The sequence below is a fragment of the Brassica napus genome, chromosome C3, assembly GCF_020379485.1.
Source record: "Brassica napus cultivar Da-Ae chromosome C3, Da-Ae, whole genome shotgun sequence".
NCBI lineage: Eukaryota > Viridiplantae > Streptophyta > Magnoliopsida > Brassicales > Brassicaceae > Brassica > Brassica napus.
In genome coordinates this window covers 43,800,358-43,818,287 of record NC_063446.1, presented here as the reverse complement: position 1 = coordinate 43,818,287, position 17,930 = coordinate 43,800,358, and the positions used below count along the sequence as shown (strand labels likewise).

At 38.6% G+C, this 17,930-nt stretch overlaps 2 protein-coding genes across 3 annotated transcripts; one reads left to right on the top strand and one right to left on the bottom strand.

The window, feature by feature from the left end:
- The first annotated feature begins 12,056 nt into the window (after nt 1–12,056).
- LOC125574964 (cytochrome P450 71A26-like) lies at nt 12,057–13,833 on the top strand. Its single transcript, XM_048752863.1, has 2 exons — nt 12,057–13,034; nt 13,132–13,833. The coding sequence occupies exons 1-2, from the start codon at nt 12,114–12,116 to the stop codon at nt 13,729–13,731; spliced, it is 1,521 nt and encodes a 506-aa protein (XP_048608820.1). The 5' UTR covers nt 12,057–12,113; the 3' UTR covers nt 13,732–13,833.
- A 550-nt stretch (nt 13,834–14,383) lies between these two features.
- Nucleotides 14,384–15,826, bottom strand: LOC125584412 (protein-L-isoaspartate O-methyltransferase 1). 2 transcript variants are annotated; one of them, XM_048752865.1, is made up of 4 exons: nt 15,651–15,826; nt 15,141–15,411; nt 14,885–15,034; nt 14,384–14,808 (listed from the first exon to the last, which is right to left on the bottom strand). In XM_048752865.1, exons 1-4 carry the CDS (start codon nt 15,654–15,656, stop codon nt 14,558–14,560), a joined length of 678 nt encoding a protein of 225 aa, XP_048608822.1. In that variant the 5' UTR covers nt 15,657–15,826; the 3' UTR covers nt 14,384–14,557. The 2 variants fall into 2 exon arrangements, with proteins under 2 accessions (XP_048608822.1, XP_048608821.1); XM_048752864.1 differs by having other exon boundaries at nt 14,885–15,052; nt 15,651–15,823.
- Between the last annotated feature and the right edge of the window lie 2,104 nt (nt 15,827–17,930).

Sequence of the window (17,930 nt, the reverse complement as noted above, 5' to 3'; positions counted from 1 at the left end):
GTCTCGTAGCGACCCCTCCAGGTCGCTCCCGAAGCCTGGAGCGACCTCTCGGAGCGACTACTGGAGGTCGCTGCACGACGTCTGATTACTCGAATTCATTTCTACTCAAGGGCCTTTTGGTCATTTTATTATGCACGTTTTTACTTCTGAAAACCTATGTTTTAAGTACTCTTGGCAGCCACCAGACAGATTATCTTTGTTCTAAGAAAAAACCTTTGGAAAGTTCATCTCTTGAATCATCTTTGTTCATCTAGTTATTGCAATTCTGTGTTTCCAATTCGTTGTTGTATCCCTCTGTATGATTAATCTGAAATCCAAAATGGGTTTAAGAGGAATCATGAAGAGTAGTGAGTAATCACCATTTGAATTCATGGGTTAGGAAGATTAAGGGTGATTAGGTTAGAGCTAGGATGTTTTAGAGTAGATCATTCCAAAACCTTGCTAGTAGAGTAATCATAATGCATCTTCTGAGTTAGCTTCTCAAAAGTTGATCTTTAGGCATTTCCCACCCAAAAGGTGTTCGATGAAATGCCTGAAACAACTCTTCTAAGCTTTTAGCATATTTTGCCAAAGACATTTGTTGTTAGAAATGCTAAGATAGCCTTAGATCTGTTAGTAATGATTGCTTCCATATTATTCAACCGAAGACATTTGTTGTTTGAAATGTGTTAGTAAATGAACATTCATCTAGACATAGAGTTTGTTTAGAATCGTGTCTAAGCTTAAGGTTGATAGTTTGATTGTTCGTTTGCCATCCTTAGTTTGAAACTTGATCACCCAAGGTCTAATTCCTATGCCCATGAGTTCTCATTTCCTTAGTTAAGAAAGTCAACTCATTAACCGTTTTTATTATTCTGAAACTGCATTAGTAATAATCATTAGTTTAGAAAACCTTTAAAATCATCGGTTGCACTTAGATTAAGTAAGTACTTGCATTCTTAGTGCTTGAAATCCCTTGGAATTGGTTCGACAATCATTTATACTACAACATTTTTCTTAGGAGCCTTGAAAACTCCTAATATCAGGGAGCTGGAGGTGTCTATCCCTTTGGAGACCTATGGGACAGAAGATATGTGATCATGAAGATGAACGGAGCCTGTGGCTACCCCTTGTTTTGGCGTTCGGTTGGTAAGTTGCTTCGATGATCATTTCTTAGAATAATGTCCGATTTTGGTGTTGAATCATGAAGTTTTCTTCTTTCTTTCTAGATGTGTCTCGCCCTGTTTCTTTTGTCGGAGAAGCATTGGTGAAGCTTGCGATGGGAATCCCTAGCGATTCCAGTGGGTGTCGTTTTTGACGAGTCAGGAGACCTTACGCCATAGCCGGATTTGGGGTGAGATCACTTGCTCTTTTTATTCTCTTGATCTTCATTCTGAACTCCTCCTTTTTATTTATTTATAGGAAGTGCCCTTTGTTTGTCGATATCTGCTGTGCACGATGATTATCATAAGGCTAAGACTTGGAGGAGGTATCTTCACTCTCCTTCATACCCAGGATCGATTGTCCAGCGCATAGCTCGTCCTCTTTGTCAACAGCTCTCTCCACTGGTTCTCGCGGTAACATAGCAGTTGGTCCTCGTCAACGTTCTATGGGAAGTAATCTCCGTCGGTTGCATGACGAAATTCCCCTACTCCGGGATCAGATACGAGACTCGATGATCCAGAAGGAGCTTTCCATTCAGAGAACCCGAGTATCGACTCGATGGGGGCTCATGAAGGAATGGTTGGAGAAGAATACCGACCACTAGAACCCTGACGGGGAATATCGTTGATATTTACTCGTGGTCGGAGGAGGGGGCCCGCTGGGGGACTTTCGATTTACAACGTCTCCGCCTTCTGTGACCGGGCCCAGACCGTAATCTATTTTTAATATTCTGCTTTCTTTGCTTTGAACGAAAACTCTTTGTCATGGAATAATGGCCCTTCATGGCTCCTTCTCTTTTGAATGTACTTTGGTTTTTGCACTTTGGTTTTCTCAGATTATCTTGATTTACTTCTAACATATTAGACTTCTTAGTTGTTTGCTAAGTTGAGCCTTTGCGTCAGGATTCCTTTGCTGCAGGGATGAGTCACATTCTACCCTTCGTAGATAGGTTGCTCGTGATCTTGTTTTGAAAAGATGATAGGCCCTTTTTTCAGGAACCGCAGGTTACTCTCAGGTTTACGAGGTGGACCCAGAGATTTTAGATGGAACCTGCAAGGTTTAACTTTGAACCCAGAGGTTTAAGCTTTCTAAAACATGGACTTGGAACCCGGAGGCCACATAAGGACCCGGAGGTTGTTTTTGGGAACCCGGGGGTTCTTCTCTAGATCATGAGATCGCATTTAGAACCCGGAGGTTACATGGGAATCCAGAGGTTTTCCTTTTGGATCCTGAGATCGTGTTTGGAAGCCGGAGGTTCTTTTTAGATCATGGGATCATATTTGGAATCCGGAGGTTTTTCTTTAGATCCTGAGATCGTATTTGGAACCCAGAGGTCACGTAAGGACCCGAAAGTCATCTTGGGAACCCGGAGGTTTCCCTTTTCGGATCATAAGATCGTATTTGGACCCGGAGTTCCCGTGGGAACCCGAAATGTTTGGTTTGTCATGGACCGTACTCCCCCTTCCTTGGCAAGACTACTACCGGTACCTGTTCGGATCTCACATTCTGCCGCTCGGAAGCTGGCCACTATCGATTTCCTATGCTGCATGCTTCTTCTGCAGGAAGCCACTATCAGACATAGGGGGTGCCGGTGTGGATCTACCTGGTGTAGTGGATCAAGCCACTAGCAGGGATTTTAAAGTGCTCCTGGAATTTTGCATTTTTGCTCCCTCTATTTCAAAGTACTTTTGCAATTATACCCTGTGTTCCCTGTATTGTGTAGCACGTATTGTTTTAATACATGTACTTTTCACATGTGGTACTATAGGGACCCCGATGCGCCTTAGGCTGCACCGGGGTTTAGGTAGTTTTGACAGCATACTCAGGCTTGTGCAGGCCCATTCCTGCTTTATGTCTCATACCCATTTATTTTTCCATGGACGTGCCACTTTTTTGGTAAGGGTTGGCCAGGATCGGAGGTCTCTTGGGACCTGATCCAGCTCTTATGCCCCTTTAAGTATAGTGGTTTTCCTACTACTCTAATAGTCAGAACTTAACTATTCTAAAAGAAATATGTGTAGTTATTTTATTAATAACAATATATATCTATCTATATATATAAAGAAATGTTCGCCTCTCTCCCGTGAAGCCACGTCATCAAGTCGTGCGTTATGGGAGTGACACGTGTCCCATTTTATATTTGGAACCAAAATAAATGAATCCAGTCAGGGGTAATCGAACCCAGTACCTCTAGCACCGGTAATTTCTCTTAGAACCATTAGGCTGAAGTCACTTTTTATAAATATATGGTCACGAAAATACTTATTATCGTGTCGGCTGGAAACCCATGCTTCTTCTGCTTGTGGCCAGGGCCAACACTGAACTGACGTCAAGATGAAGATCGTGAAGTTAAAAACTTTGCTCCAAACAGTTTTGCAATGTTTCCAACCTTTATAACTTGATGCATATAATATATATCAAAATACATTAATTTGTTGTACACGTTTTTATTAGTTTTGCTTTTAAAAGAAGATATTTACAGTTATAAATGTTTTGTGCCAGTGAATTAATGGTTGAAAAACCTCTATACATATGTCATTTTAAAATAACACCCAACTTCTATATATAGTCAATTCATATGTCCATGTTATATTATAGACTAAATATTTTCTCTTTTAAAAATATAGAAAACAGTTTTTTTAGTTTACAAGCAAATGTTATAGAGCAAGTATGCATTATACAAAATAATATATATTTAAAATCCATACGCAAAAACATAAAAGTTGTTATATGCCTCTTTCTGACACATGCACACTCCACTATGAATAATAATTAAAAAGAAAAAACAGTATTGTCATCAAACTTTATCACAAATCCACATTTGTACATCTATAATTATGAGTTGGACAATTAGTTAATTTGATACAATACTAAAGCAAGAATAATCGAAAAACAACTATACCACCGCATACTAATAAGTAACACATAACAGATAACCAAATTTTTGAATCTTAAAACAAATTTCAACTCGAACATTTAGTGAATATCAAATTAACTAATATCCCGCCCGTAGGCGACCCTAGTATTATATAAATACTGATGCCATATATTGTAATTTGTTTAGTAAGTGTTGGTCTATTAAATTTGAAAGCTAAGAAGATACGTGGTGATGCCACCGCAGCCAAAATGACATATTTGTAAATAAATCACTAAATAAAAGTTAGTTTAAAAAAAAAAAAAAAATTAATAATAAGGGGATTCATGTAAAAAGACGCTCTTTCGTAAAACTCAAAACGAATTTTTTATGTGGTCTTCAATTAACGAAAAGTAAAACCAGAAGAATAACCGTTCATTAGATATTTTTTGTGAAATATAAATCATATAATATTATCTATTTTTCCAAAAAATGAAATTGAGCGGACATTAGTTTTGGTCTATGGAGACACTTGGCTCTAATGTACAAAAGGGCAAAAGAGGAGACACCAAAAGCTTCACAATAAAACAATACTGAAGAACTTGAAGAATCCAGACATGCAAATGATGATCATGATACGTCTCTTATGCCTAGTAATCTTCATTACAATTCTCTTCTTGACGAATGGGGAAAAAAGCAGCACACCATCATCACCACCTAGACTTCCCTTGATCTGAAACCTCCATCAGCTCTCCCACCATCCTCGCAAACTAATAGGATGATCGAACTATTAATATAGCTCTTTTTTTTTTTATCAAATCGAACTAAATAAGTAAATATAGCTAAAAATAATATGATTGTAATATATTGAAAACCAAAATAAATTATGATTCAGTTCAAATACAACCAAACTAGGATCTGATCTGCGCCTTGCGCGGGGAGAGAATTAAATTAAATACTTCAGATTTTAGGATATTTCTATTGATATATAATTAATATTTTACATGAAAAATACCAGTGCACATAAAAAGTCTATATGTTAAATACGAATTAAGGATAACATAAATTAAATAAAACTAAATTTACATAACAAACCATATCGTACATAATGAAGTGGACGTTTATAAGATTAATCAACTAAGCAACAAATATTTTGACAACACATAGGCTGTTTAGTGTCTTCAAAACTCATCGTTTTCAATCCTATTACGAGGAATAACAAAGGATATCAGCATCTACCTAAACACACTTTAAACAAAATCAAGACCGGCCATTTTTAACTTTAGAATTTGCAAACGTTAAAAGCTGAATGATTTAATCGAAAGAGATCAGAGCTATATATATAGTAAATCAATGATGCAGATGAGTCAATAAGTGCTCATGGCAAAAACGGAAAAAATATATTATAATTAGTGATCAATCTTTTTATACCATATTTAGCCTATTCGAAACGAATTAGATCCAAAAAGTAGGGGTTAGCACTTTGGTTATTTTATCGGTTCGGTTTGGGTTTGGTTCGGTTTGGTTAATTCGGTTCTAGAATATTTTTAACTGAAGTAAAACATAATTAATTTGGTTTGAATCGATTTCAGTTTGGTTTGTTTTCGGTTTGATTTGTGTTTCGGTTTTGTTTTTGTTTCGGTTTGGTTTAATCGGATTCCCCTAGTTTAGCTCTTTTAAGAAAAATCATGTTTTAAAACATGATCATGAAATCATCACGTTGGTGACTATGAAAAATAAACTTTGTAAACTAAATCTAATATAAAATTGAAACAAAAACCTTTAGAAAAAACATAAAGTTTACACAATCAAATTAAAGTAAACTAAAGTAAAAAAAAAACTAAAAAAAAACATAGTTAATAATGCATCTTAACAATAAACTATGTAAAGTAATTAAATACAATATAAAACTGAAATAAAAACCTTAAAACCCCACAAATTTTTATTTGTAAGAGCACAATCAAACCAAAATTGACTAAAGTAAATAGAAAATTAAAAAAATCCAACATCGTTAATAAAGTTAATAGTGACTTTTTTCTTAGTATTTTAGTATATTGTAAATTGTTAATATGTTTAATTCAAATAATAACAAAAAATATTAATTTCTCGGTTTGGTTTAGTTCAGTTCGGATCAGTTTTGGTTTGGTTGGTTCGGGTTGAAAAAATATTAAACCCAACTATTTGATAGTACACTTTGGTTTGGTTTGGATCGGTTTCGATTGGTTCAGTTTGACTCGGTTCGGTTTGTTTTTTTGCCCACCCCTACCAAAAACCCATCACGCTATTAAATTTGCTTCAATCTTGCACTAACTACGCAATATTTTGCAAGATTGAACTTGTCAGACAAGCTTAGCGTGATTGAATATCGAAATAACGGATTCATTTTCTAGGTATGTTTTTTATAGCGCTAAAATTCAATCATAATGGCACACACGACAATAATATACATAATTGTAGGAAATAGCATCATGCATTTCTTTGAAATACATTCTATTATTTGCTGTAATAATCAAATTTAAAAAGTTGGCCAAACGGACTATAACATGCAACACAATATAATGTTTTCCCCGGAAAAAAATTGTTTAAACTTAATATATTGTGTACACAGTGAGATGTAATATACTGAAGCATGCATCTTTAAAAGTTAGACAGAGGTGGATCCGTAGTAATTTTATCATGTTTATATATCGAAGCAAATTACAATTTTCTTATAGTTCTCATGCTCGACCATTTAATTTATGCATGTAATTCTAAGATGTTCACTATACATCTGGGACTCCGAGTGGCAGTGGCAGTTATCATAATTAGTCTAGTTTTTAAAGGAGATTTATAATACATGGCTGAAGATGCATGAGAAGGCGGCACATCGTCAAAATGACATACATGTAAATAGTTTACTAATTAAAGGTTACTTCTTGATTAATAATAAGGGGATATACCAAAAAGAAAAAACTGAATTAATCTGAATTGTTATACATTAAATCACATATTTGATTGAGATAACAAAATAATTTAATTCAGTACAATATTCTATTTAGTTTTCATACATATAAATTTTAAAATTTAAAAATTAATCCACGGGTGGAAACGATATATCAGTTAACTATAATTTGATTATTTTAAAAATATTTATATCCGTATATGAGTATTGAAAAGTCTTTTTTTTTTACGTCAAAATGCCATTCTATTACTCAAATTTGAGGTGGTCTAGGTAACCAAACCGGAATAGAACAACCAATAAAATGTAACTCCCTATGGAAGGATCTAGCAGTCTTAGCTAAAAAATCAGCAGTCTGATCGCATGCCCGTGGAACGTGAGTGATGTTGAAATCCGGGAAGCATATCTGTAGCGTCTCTATCCTCTCCAATTCCGTCGCAAAGCTTGGCCACGCCTGAAGGTCTTTTACCATTGCAATCAGTTCCTTACAATCTGTTTCAAAGCTCTGGCAGGTTGAATGTTGCAACATATTCTCCATCGCCCATCGCAGTGCTTTTACTTCCGAATGCAAAGCTGATTCGCGTCGAGGAAGGTTTCTTGTCCCCATAAGTTGAATGTTCCCAGAACTATCCATCCATGCCCATCCGCATCCACTAAAGTTAGCAGAAGATGTCCAAGATCCATCTAACAAGCATATATTTCCCAAGCTTATGACTTGGGGTTCCTCATTTATATTGTCATGTGCCACTGATTGTACCACTTCATTGGCATCAAACCAGGCTTGACATTCACTTTCTGCATGTCGAACTAACTCCAAAGGATCTCTATCTATTCCCCTGAAAAGTTTTTCATTCATAGCCTTCCAAATGTACCATATTATCCAGGGATAATGATCTCTATCTTGCTCTGGATCAATAATACTGTTTTTCCTCCATAATAGATAATCCATATTTGTGTAGACGCTTGATACCGGAAAAATATTTGGGCTTGTTGAGTAGATGATAAAGACCAAACTTGGAGAGCTGGTGGGCATTCAAAAATGGCATGTGTTACAGTCTCCTCCACTTCTCCACATCTTGGGCAATAATTGTCACACCTCATGTTGCGTCTTACTAAATTCCTCGTTACTGCCACATGACCAGTTATCAACTGCCATATAAGATGACATATCTTCGTAGGCGCCTTTAAGTTCCACGCAAAAGCTTGGATCTTTGTAATACTTGGCTCCAAAACTTCCTTTTCCTCCGTTGTCTTTAATAAATTCTGAGCCACCCAATATCCAGATTTGACCCTGTATTGGACATTCCTTGTAAAGTTCCAGCAGAAAGTATCACGACGATGAGTTGAGCTTATGGCCAAATTCCTTATGAGTGGTATATCCTCAAGATGAACATAGTTCTCCAATAGTCCAACATCCCAATCCTTCGATCCCTAATCAATGAGATCGCTTACTCTCATATTAGGATGCATCACTGGTGCTATGGGGGCAGCTGATCTCGCAGGGTTTGTTGGAATCCATGGATCCTCACATACCTTGACTTCATAGCCATAATGTATCTTCTGTCTAATTTCCAGTAATAGCAATTCCCTTGCAGCAGAAATGCTAGTCCACACATAGGATGGGCTGCTAGCAGTGTTTACTCTTAGTGGAGAACTCAATCTATAATATCTTCCCCTTAAGACTCGGGCCACCAGAGAATCAGGAAATTGTACTAGTCTCCATAGTTGTTTTGCAAATAGCGCCAGATTAAACTCATGGATCATACGGAATCCAATCCCACCCTCCTCTCTGGGTAGGCAGACTTTTTCCCATTTCGCCCAGTGTATTCCTCTTTTTGGTGGGTTCGAGCTCCACCAGAACTGAGCGATGGCACTGGCTAGATTTTCACATATCTCCAATGGGAGCAGGAAAGTCGACATGACGTATGTTGGAAGAGCGAGCAGAATGGATTTAATCAGCACTTCCTTTCCACCTTTTGAGAGCCATCAACCTGTCCATCCATTTACTCTATGCATCAACTTATCCTTCAGGAATGCAAAACGTTTACATTTAGATCTGCTTATGTCTTCGGGGATGCCTAGATATGTTCCCATTCCTCCTTCATTCTGTATTCCAAGTGTATCTTTTATTTCTTGTCTAATAGTTGCATTAATCCGTTTACCAAAGAGTAAGGACGATTTATCAAAGTTGATACATTGACCTGATGCTTTACCATATTTCCTGACTACTTTCATTACTTCTTCGTATTCACGGGGCTCCGCCTTACAGAAGAAAAGGCTATCATCAGCAAAGAGAAGGTGGGATACCGACGGACACGCGTGTGTGACGCGCATCCTTGTTATCTTCCCTTGATTCTCTGCATGATTAAGAAGGCTAGCGAGCGCTTCCGTGCATAGAATAAAAATGAAAGGAGACAAAGGATCTCCTTCACGTAGTCCTCTACCTGGAATAATATTCCCTCTTGGCTCTCCATTCATGAGGACCTTATACTTCACCGATGTAATGCATCGCATGACCCAACTGATCCATGTTACTGAGAAACTCATCTTGCGCAGGACAGCTTCAATAAAAGACCATTCCATCCTATCATATGCTTTGCTCATGTCTGTCTTGATGGCCATCCTTTTATTGCGTCCACTTAGTTTAGTTCTTAAAGCATGGAACATTTCTTGAGCAATCATAATGTTGTCTGAAATCTGTCTCCCAGCAACAAAGGCTGACTGGGTTTCCGATATCAAACCTGGTAGCACCTTCTTTAACCTCTGATATAAGACCTTAGAGATTATCTTGTAGCTGACATTGCACAGGCTAATGGGTCTAAACTGAGCCGTTGCATTAGGCTTTCTTATCTTCAGGATGAGACATATATTCGTATCATTCAGTCCATTCGCCACCGTCCCCTCAAAAAGGAATTTATTAACCATAAGAGTTAAATCCTCTTTTACTATATCCCAAAATTTTTGGTAGAAAAGCGCAGTCATTCCATCTGGTCCTGGGGCCTTTTCTGGGTGTATGGCAAAAAGCGCTAGTTTGACCTCTCATTCAGAGACCGGAGTTGTAAGGTTGTCATTATAGCACCAGTGATCGTCGCTGGGACTTGAGCTAGCGCCTCTTCAATTTCCTCCGGATTCGATGATTCAAAAATCTGCCTAATGTAACTAGTAGCAATGGCTACTAATCATTCTTCATCCTCAACAATATTTCCATTCTCATCTAAGAGCTGTGTGATCTTATTTCTTGCTCTTCTTTGCTTCGTCAAGGCATGAACTTTTTTTGTATTTCTGTCTCCTTCTCTCAACCAAAACACCCGACTCTTCTGTTTCCAGAACATCTCTTCTGCTTTAAGAGCATCTGAGAGTTCCTTCAAAGCTGCTGCAATTTCCTCAGTTGTGGCATTATCATCTGCATACAAGCCTTCCACTTTCTCTTTAAGCTCCTCCACTAATTTTGCCGAATTGACATTATTTTTCTTTCGCCATTCGCTCAAGGCTTTCCTGCAACTAGAAATATGTTCCATAATAGTCGCATTGGGGGGAATATCAGGAGATTTCCATCCCTCAAGGATAACTTGCCTTAGCTCTTCATTATCCAACCATCTTTTATCGAACTTGAACTTTTTGGATCTTCTCATTGGCTTTATGAGTATGTCTGCAAGAATCGGACGATGATCTGATCCCCATAGCCTCATATACTTTACAGTCGAGTGGGAAAACTTCTCATGCCAGTCCGTATTTCCTACTACTCTGTCTAAACGACATCGAACTGTTGATCCTCCTGCTCTCTTCCCCACCCAAGAAAGCATATCCCCCGTGAAAGGAAATTCTAGCATTCCACAATCATTAAGCATCTGCTTGAAAGGAAAAAATGAAGCATCAGGGCGTTGTCTTCCTCCTTCTTTCTCATTGTGACATGTTATTTCATTAAAATCTCCTATCATGAACCAAGGTCCATTTCTTGTTGTTGAGAAGCGCGTAAGACGTTCCCAAACTTGATTTCTTCTTTCTAATACAGGGTCTCCATAAACAAACGTCATATAGACTTTTATTCCATCAATGACTGCCTCAATGTCAATCATGCGATTATTTGAAAATAAAACATTAACTTGAAAATCATCCATAAAAAATAAAGCTAAACCTCCGCTGAGTCCAAGTGGCTCAACAGTAAACAAATGATCAAATCCTAAGTCGGCCCGAATGTTTTGCAACAACAGCCTTCTGTTCTTCGTCACAGAAAGGAACATAAGTCCTGGGCGATGCTTCTGACACATCTCCGTAAGGCGTCGAACAGTGAGGTCGTTTCCAATCCCTCGACAGTTCCAACTGAGCGTCCTCATTGATCAAGGTGGAATGGGTTTTTGGACCCCATCGAACCATCACTCTTAGATAAGCCGGTTTTCCGTTTCGTAGAGCTATGGTGGTGGCGTCTCGAGCCTCCAGCTCCACCAGACACACAAGCTGCAAGAGACGAAGATGATCTCTTCTGTGGAGATCCTCGAAGAAGGATCTCAAATTTCTTTTTCTGAATGCCCAAAGAAGCACTCGATTTGTAACCATGCTTGGTATGCCTCGACGATCTTCCAGCTAACTTCTGTGATTTTTGATCCGTAACTTGATCGGTCCTATCATGACCAGTCTTATCTTTCATCTCCGCAAGTTCCAACCCCATCAAGTCATCATTTTTCATCTCACAATCCATCAACCCACCATCTAGCTGCTCCGTAATATCCATATCATCGAGCGCTTCAATCACCTGATCATCCTCCGTAGTCGGTTTAGGATCCTGCTCCGTCAAAGTATCGAAAGCTAAAGACCGAAGAGTCCCTTTTAAACGTTTAGTTACGTTTCCAATGAGTATTGGAAAGTCACCAAGTGATTTTTATATAGAAGAATATTTTTTATTCTAACGTTAGCTAAATTTTTAATAGAAGTGCATATTTGCTTTTCAAATATTCAAAACATATATATAGAAAAATTCATGTACAAAGACGTCACTTCGTAAAACTCAAAAACGATTTTTTTTTTTTGTGGTCTTCAATTAATCAAAACTAAAACCAGAAGAATAATAGATCACTAGATTTTTTTTTTTTTTTGTGAAATATAAATCATATAATATTTATCTGTTTTCCCAAAAGAAGAAAAAGAAATTGAGCGGACACTAGTTTTGGTCCATGGCTCTATATGTACAAAAGGGCAGAACACCAAAAGCTTCACAATAAAACAATACTGAAGAACTTGAAGAATCCAGACATGCAAATGATGATCATGATCCTTCTCTTATGCTCAGTAATCTTCATTACCATTCTCTTCTTGACGAAAGGGGGAAAAAGCAACACACCATCATCACCACCGAGACTTCCCTTGATCGGAAACCTCCATCAGCTGGGGCACCATCCACACCGATCACTATGCTTCCTCAGCCACCGTTATGGTCCTCTAATGCTCCTTCACTTTGGTAGCGTCCCCGTTCTCGTCGTCTCTTCGATGGAGGCGGCCAAAGAAGTTTTGAAAACGCACGACCGCGTGTTTGCAAGCCGTCCACGGTCTAAAATCTTCCAAAAGCTTCTTTACGATGGACACGATGTGGCCGCAGCTCCTTATGGAGAGTATTGGAGGCAAATGAAAAGTGTATGTGTCCTCCATCTCCTAAGCAACAAAATGGTACGTTCCTTTCGAAACGTGAGAGAAGAAGAGATGAACCTGATGATGGACAAGATCCGGAAAGCAAGTTCTTTACCGGTGAATCTAAGCGAGCTCTTAGCAAATTTAACGAACGATGTGATATGTAGAGTTGCTTTGGGAAGGAAGTACGGCTGTGAGACGGATTTTAAGGAGTTAATGGAAAGGCTCACAAGGCTATTGGGCGTGTTTAGTGTCGGGACTTATGTCCCGTGGCTTGCATGGATTGATTGGATCCGAGGTCTGGATAGTCAGCTAGAAAAGTTAAGAAATGATATTGATGAGTTCTTGGAGAGAGTTTTAGAAGATCATGAATATAGTGACGGAGACAGGACTGATTTTGTGGATGTGTTGCTCAAGATTCAGAGAGAGAAAAGCGTCGGGTTTGACATCGACCGAGTCAGCATAAAGGCAATCATCTTGGTTAGGGGAAGAATATCTCAAATGACGATACTAGTTCAGATTCAGTGATGTTTTAGTATATAATCATAGTTATTATTTTTTTTGGTTCTTTTTTCAGGATGTTTTTGTAGGTGGTTCGGACACATCTTACACCCTTATGGAATGGGTAATGACAGAGCTTCTACGTCACCCCGAATGTCTTAGCAGACTTCAAGAAGAAGTCCGTACAATTTGTAAGGAAAAATCGAGCGTATTGGAAGAAGACATTCAAGACATGAACTACTTAAAAGCTGTGATTAAAGAGACACTAAGGCTACATCCTCCACTTCCATTGATGGTTCCTCATGAATCAACACATGATGTCAGATTAAGAGATTACCGCATACCTGCCGGTACACAGGTAACGATCAATGCATGGGCAATCGGGAGAGATGTTGCGACATGGGGACCAGACGCAGAGGAGTTTAGACCAGAGAGGCATTTACATTCATCTGTTGATTTCCGGGGTCAAGATTTTGAGCTGATTCCATTTGGAGCAGGGAGAAGGATTTGCCCAGCTATATCATTCGCTGTGGTGTTGAATGAGGTGGTTTTAGCTAACTTAGTGCATCAGTTTGGTTGGATATCTACAGAAGATCAGGCAGAAGTTGCTGAATCAACTGGTATTGCAATTCACCGTATGTTCCCTCTTTACGCCATTCCATCATCTACTTCTTGACTTGGGAATTATACATATATGTTTTATTAATAATGTTATATGTGCACAAACATGTTTGTACTCATTTGAAACTTTTACAAGCAAAAGAGTCTTTGATATTTACATTCTTGAGTAACTAGTCTAATTTAGATAAGCCAAGTCTTGATTCATTGTCAGTCCAATCTTAGACTGAAGTTTTGGGTATTTTCTTTAAGCAACCTCTAATCTAAGACTGGTCCTGCTTTCAGCAATAAGATAAAGCTAAACTTCTGCATCTAATATATTAAATCATTTATTTGAAATGAGCAAATAGGGGATATATTTAGGAGGTCATTGGATTTTGTGGACCTTGTATACCAAAAATCTAACAAATACGGTATTTGAAACATTGTAAAAATTGAAGTTTGTTTTTTTCTTCTGTATGGTCAGAGACATTTTTGGTTTGTTTTGCATAAAAATTTACATGTCAATTTAGTTGTTTTGTGCTTGGGTATCATACTATATGGAGAGATTTCATTAGCTGTGACCAATAAGGCATTGAGGCTATGATGGCTCCTTAAGTATCAACACAAGATGTCAGAATAAAAGAGATTACCATATAGCTTCCGGTACCAGGTTATGATCAAATACTTTGTGTCACTGGGACACAGAGGATTAGATTTGCATCATCTACTAGTTGACGAAGCCATTATATACACTATTATTGATGTTCAACAATAAACATGTTTACTCATTTGAAACTCTTAATATTAAAGACATCCTTGAGATTTATGTTCTTGAGTACAAAGGTTGATTTAGAAAACCAAGTGAAGCTTGCTTGATTCAATGTTCTGTATAACAAGCATCATCACTCCCCTCTCAATTGGGCTTCACGGCTAGTCAAAGGAACATAACGAACTGATGTTTCGCTCCTGATGCTAACCGAACCATCTGAGTTCTTATCGACCACTTGCAGATCTTGGAATAAGTTCCCAACCGGGATCACCAGTCTCCCACCAGGTTTCAGTTGATCAATCAATGCCTCTGGGATCTCAGGTGCCGCTGCTCCCACATGAATAGCATCATAAGGTGCAAACTCAGCCCATCCTTGCCTTCCATCTATTTTTGAAACAAACAACAGCTCATTTTTAATTAAAAAAAAATCAAATCTCGAAAACGTCGAACTGAACCTCACCGCCAACATGAATAGCCAGAGATCCTTGTTTCAGCAATGGGGAAGCAGCATCACTCGCTTCAATGTTCTTGATGGAAGAAGCCACCAATTCAGGGATGTGCTCCACACCAATAGCACGACCTTCGGATCCAACCATAACCGCAAAGCAAGCTGTTAAGTACCCGGTTCCTATCAACAATAACCATTAGTATATCATCAATCCGCAAGCAGAGCCCAAAATCTAAAACTGAATAAGCACTAATTTAAAGAAACAAACCAGAGCCGACATCAAGAACACGCATCCCTGGTTTCAGATTCTTTTCGAGGAGTTGAAGGCACATTGCGTGCATATGAGGAGCTGATATGGTCACGTTATAGCCAATAGACAAGGGACTATCGACGTAAGCGTAAGAACGGTCTGGTACAAAGAGGCCTCTGTCGACAGCCTCCATAGCTTTAGCGACTTCATCAGACGTAATCACACCATGGCTTTGAAGATTCTCCACCATAGCTTTGTTCTTGTTAATACTGTTTGGGCTCCAGAATTGCTACAACAACAACAACATATCACGACCAAACTACATACACTTCAAGTCATGAGCATCGAAGTTTTAATCAATCGATTGTGTCTACATCTATCTCTCCTCAATAACACACTGATGATCCATCGAAACTTATGAAATCAAATGAAACATTTTCAGAATTATCAAGTTTTTGATCGATTAGAGGTCCATGGAAATCACAATTACATCTCTAGAGATTCGAATTTTAACAAGGGAAAGAGTACCTTCATGTTGTGTGAGATAACTTCCCGACTTGAGTTGAGAAGAGTGAGAGAGAGAGAGAGAGGTGATCGGAGGCTTCAGTTGTTTTGCGGAATGCGCGTGATAGCGGAAACTGCACGCAATAAAAAAAAGGGAATATCGTGCGCGTACTTTTGCACTGATGCCCGATATTTTGTGTTATGTTTCACTATTTTCCCCTAGTTTTGTGTTTAATCATTATGACCTCCAAATGTCTATTCTACAACTTTAAAGTTTTAATAGATAGAACAAGCAATCGAGCAAAGTTGCCCTTATAGCTCAGTGGTGGAGCGTCGTTCTTGTAAACTGAAGGTCCGTATTTCAATCCCAGCGTGAGGGCAACATTTGTATTTTTCCGCTCGTTTCTTGGAACGACGTCGTTTGAAGGTTTGGGACTACAAAACCCCCCTTTGAATCTGCTGTCGGCTTCGCTCGTCACTTTCATCATTTCTAGGTTTTTTTTTTTCAATCTGAAATGGCGAATCTTATGCACCGATTTATCAGGAATCAATCCTGTTTAAGAGCGATTCCGAGGCTCGCTCCCAGTCTTATACCACATCAGAAGCCTTGCATCGTCGAGTCTGTATCTGAAGAGTCCGATCCAGTTTCTCTTGCTAATCCCGTGATTACGGTCTCTGCTTTTAAACCCGATGAACCTCTGCGGTTTTACCCTATTTTTCCAATCGGGTACGGATTTAACCCGACTATGGTTCGGGTCTAATCGATATCGTGCCGTTCACGGAGGCGGTGGTGGAGGAGGAGGTGGTGATTTACGCTGATAGTGTGAAGAAGAAGAGGAAGAAGAAGATGAACAAGCATAAGTACAGGAAGACTCAAGGTCGCAAATCTTAAGAGCTTCTTTGCTCGCTCGATTCCTTCTTTTCTGGAAACATATTTGTTTTGAATTAGATCGATAATGTTACAAAATATCGATGAATCTGTTTCTGCATTTCCCGTTAAAGTTCACCGATTTCCACACAGTTGCAATGTTTGTTCTATGTTGTAGCTTCAACGATTTGAATCTTCAGGACTTGTAATTGTGTTTCAAAGTTGGTTGCCATTAGCCAAGTGAGTTTGCTTGCTTCAAAGTTCGCGTCTTTTTTTTCTTCTTGTACTGGTTTCTTCTGGAGGTCTTTCCCTAATCAGAAACCCTGAGATTTATATAGCTCTTTAGTTTGTGATTGTAGTCACTTTTCTTGGTTGCTTTGATCCGTTAGATCTGGGAGACCTATATTATCTAGGTTGAAGTCTGATTGTTTTCATTTAACTCGATGTTTCTTTTCAGTCTATAATTGGTGATATCATCAGATTGTTTTGAGTACTGCTATGTGCCGTCTTTCTTTTGCTGCAAAATACTGTCTTGATATAGATCGAAAGAGGTGCTGATTTCCTTCTTAGTTTCTTTTGCCAGAAGAAATTATAATTATGGAGAATGGGCGGGCATAGTAATTAGTAGTTAAATTTTAGATTCTTCAACGGGTTTACTTTGGCATTGGCCATGTAGATTTAGTCTTTTAGATGGCATCGAGAATTATTTGCTTCTACTGTATAGATTACTCGTTTCACATGGATCAACTTCTTGCCTGCCCTTGATCTCATGAATCAATCTTCCAAGGACATGTTATAAAACGTGGTCAGAAAATATTATTGTTTAATACAAAGATTAAGTAAAAGACCACAAAACCGTAGGAAAGTTGACATATTTACGAGTATTACCTGATTCTACCCAGTTCCAACTCGATCTAAATCAAATCATCATCAAAACTAAACCTAAACCGTAAATCATTATTAAACTGAAGAAACCAGATCAATTAAACGCTAGTTCGAAATTCTTTTTCCTTAACCGTTCCCGCGAAACTTCCCCAATTCCAATTTTGTTCTCTCCTCTCTCGCAAACGGAAACCCTAGAAACCCAAACAAGGAGATTTGCGAAATCCTCTTTTTTTCGGAATCGAGAGGGAATCAAAGATGGTTGAAACAAGAGGAGGTAAGAGAAAGGATATTCCGACGAAAGAAGCGGAGAAGAACGCGAAGAAAAAAAAGTAAATACGAAGGAGACGACGGAGGAATCTGCAACGATGACAGATGTGAAGAGGTCATGGCGATGAATTTCCTCGTGGAAGCTGCGGTGGGTGTTGTATTTGAAGGGAGCAAAGGTGCTCCGACATCAGAGACTCAACCATCGGAGAGGAGGAAGAAGAAGCGGATAACGGCGACGGAAATGATCATGCGGCGAACGATAAAGAGAAAGAAGGGGAGTGGTT

Coding starts and splice junctions, on each gene's coding strand:
- LOC125584412 (XM_048752864.1), bottom strand. Junction 15,053..15,140: donor TGTTCTTGATGTCGGCTCTG/GTTTGTTTCTTT, acceptor TATTGTTGATAG/GAACCGGGTACTTAACAGCT. Junction 14,809..14,884: donor TCTGGCTATTCATGTTGGCG/GTGAGGTTCAGT, acceptor TTTCAAAAATAG/ATGGAAGGCAAGGATGGGCT.
- LOC125574964 (XM_048752863.1), top strand. CDS start 12,114: ATGTACAAAAGGGCAGAACACCAAAAGCTTCACAATAAAACAATACTG. Junction 13,035..13,131: donor GCATAAAGGCAATCATCTTG/GTTAGGGGAAGA, acceptor TTCTTTTTTCAG/GATGTTTTTGTAGGTGGTTC.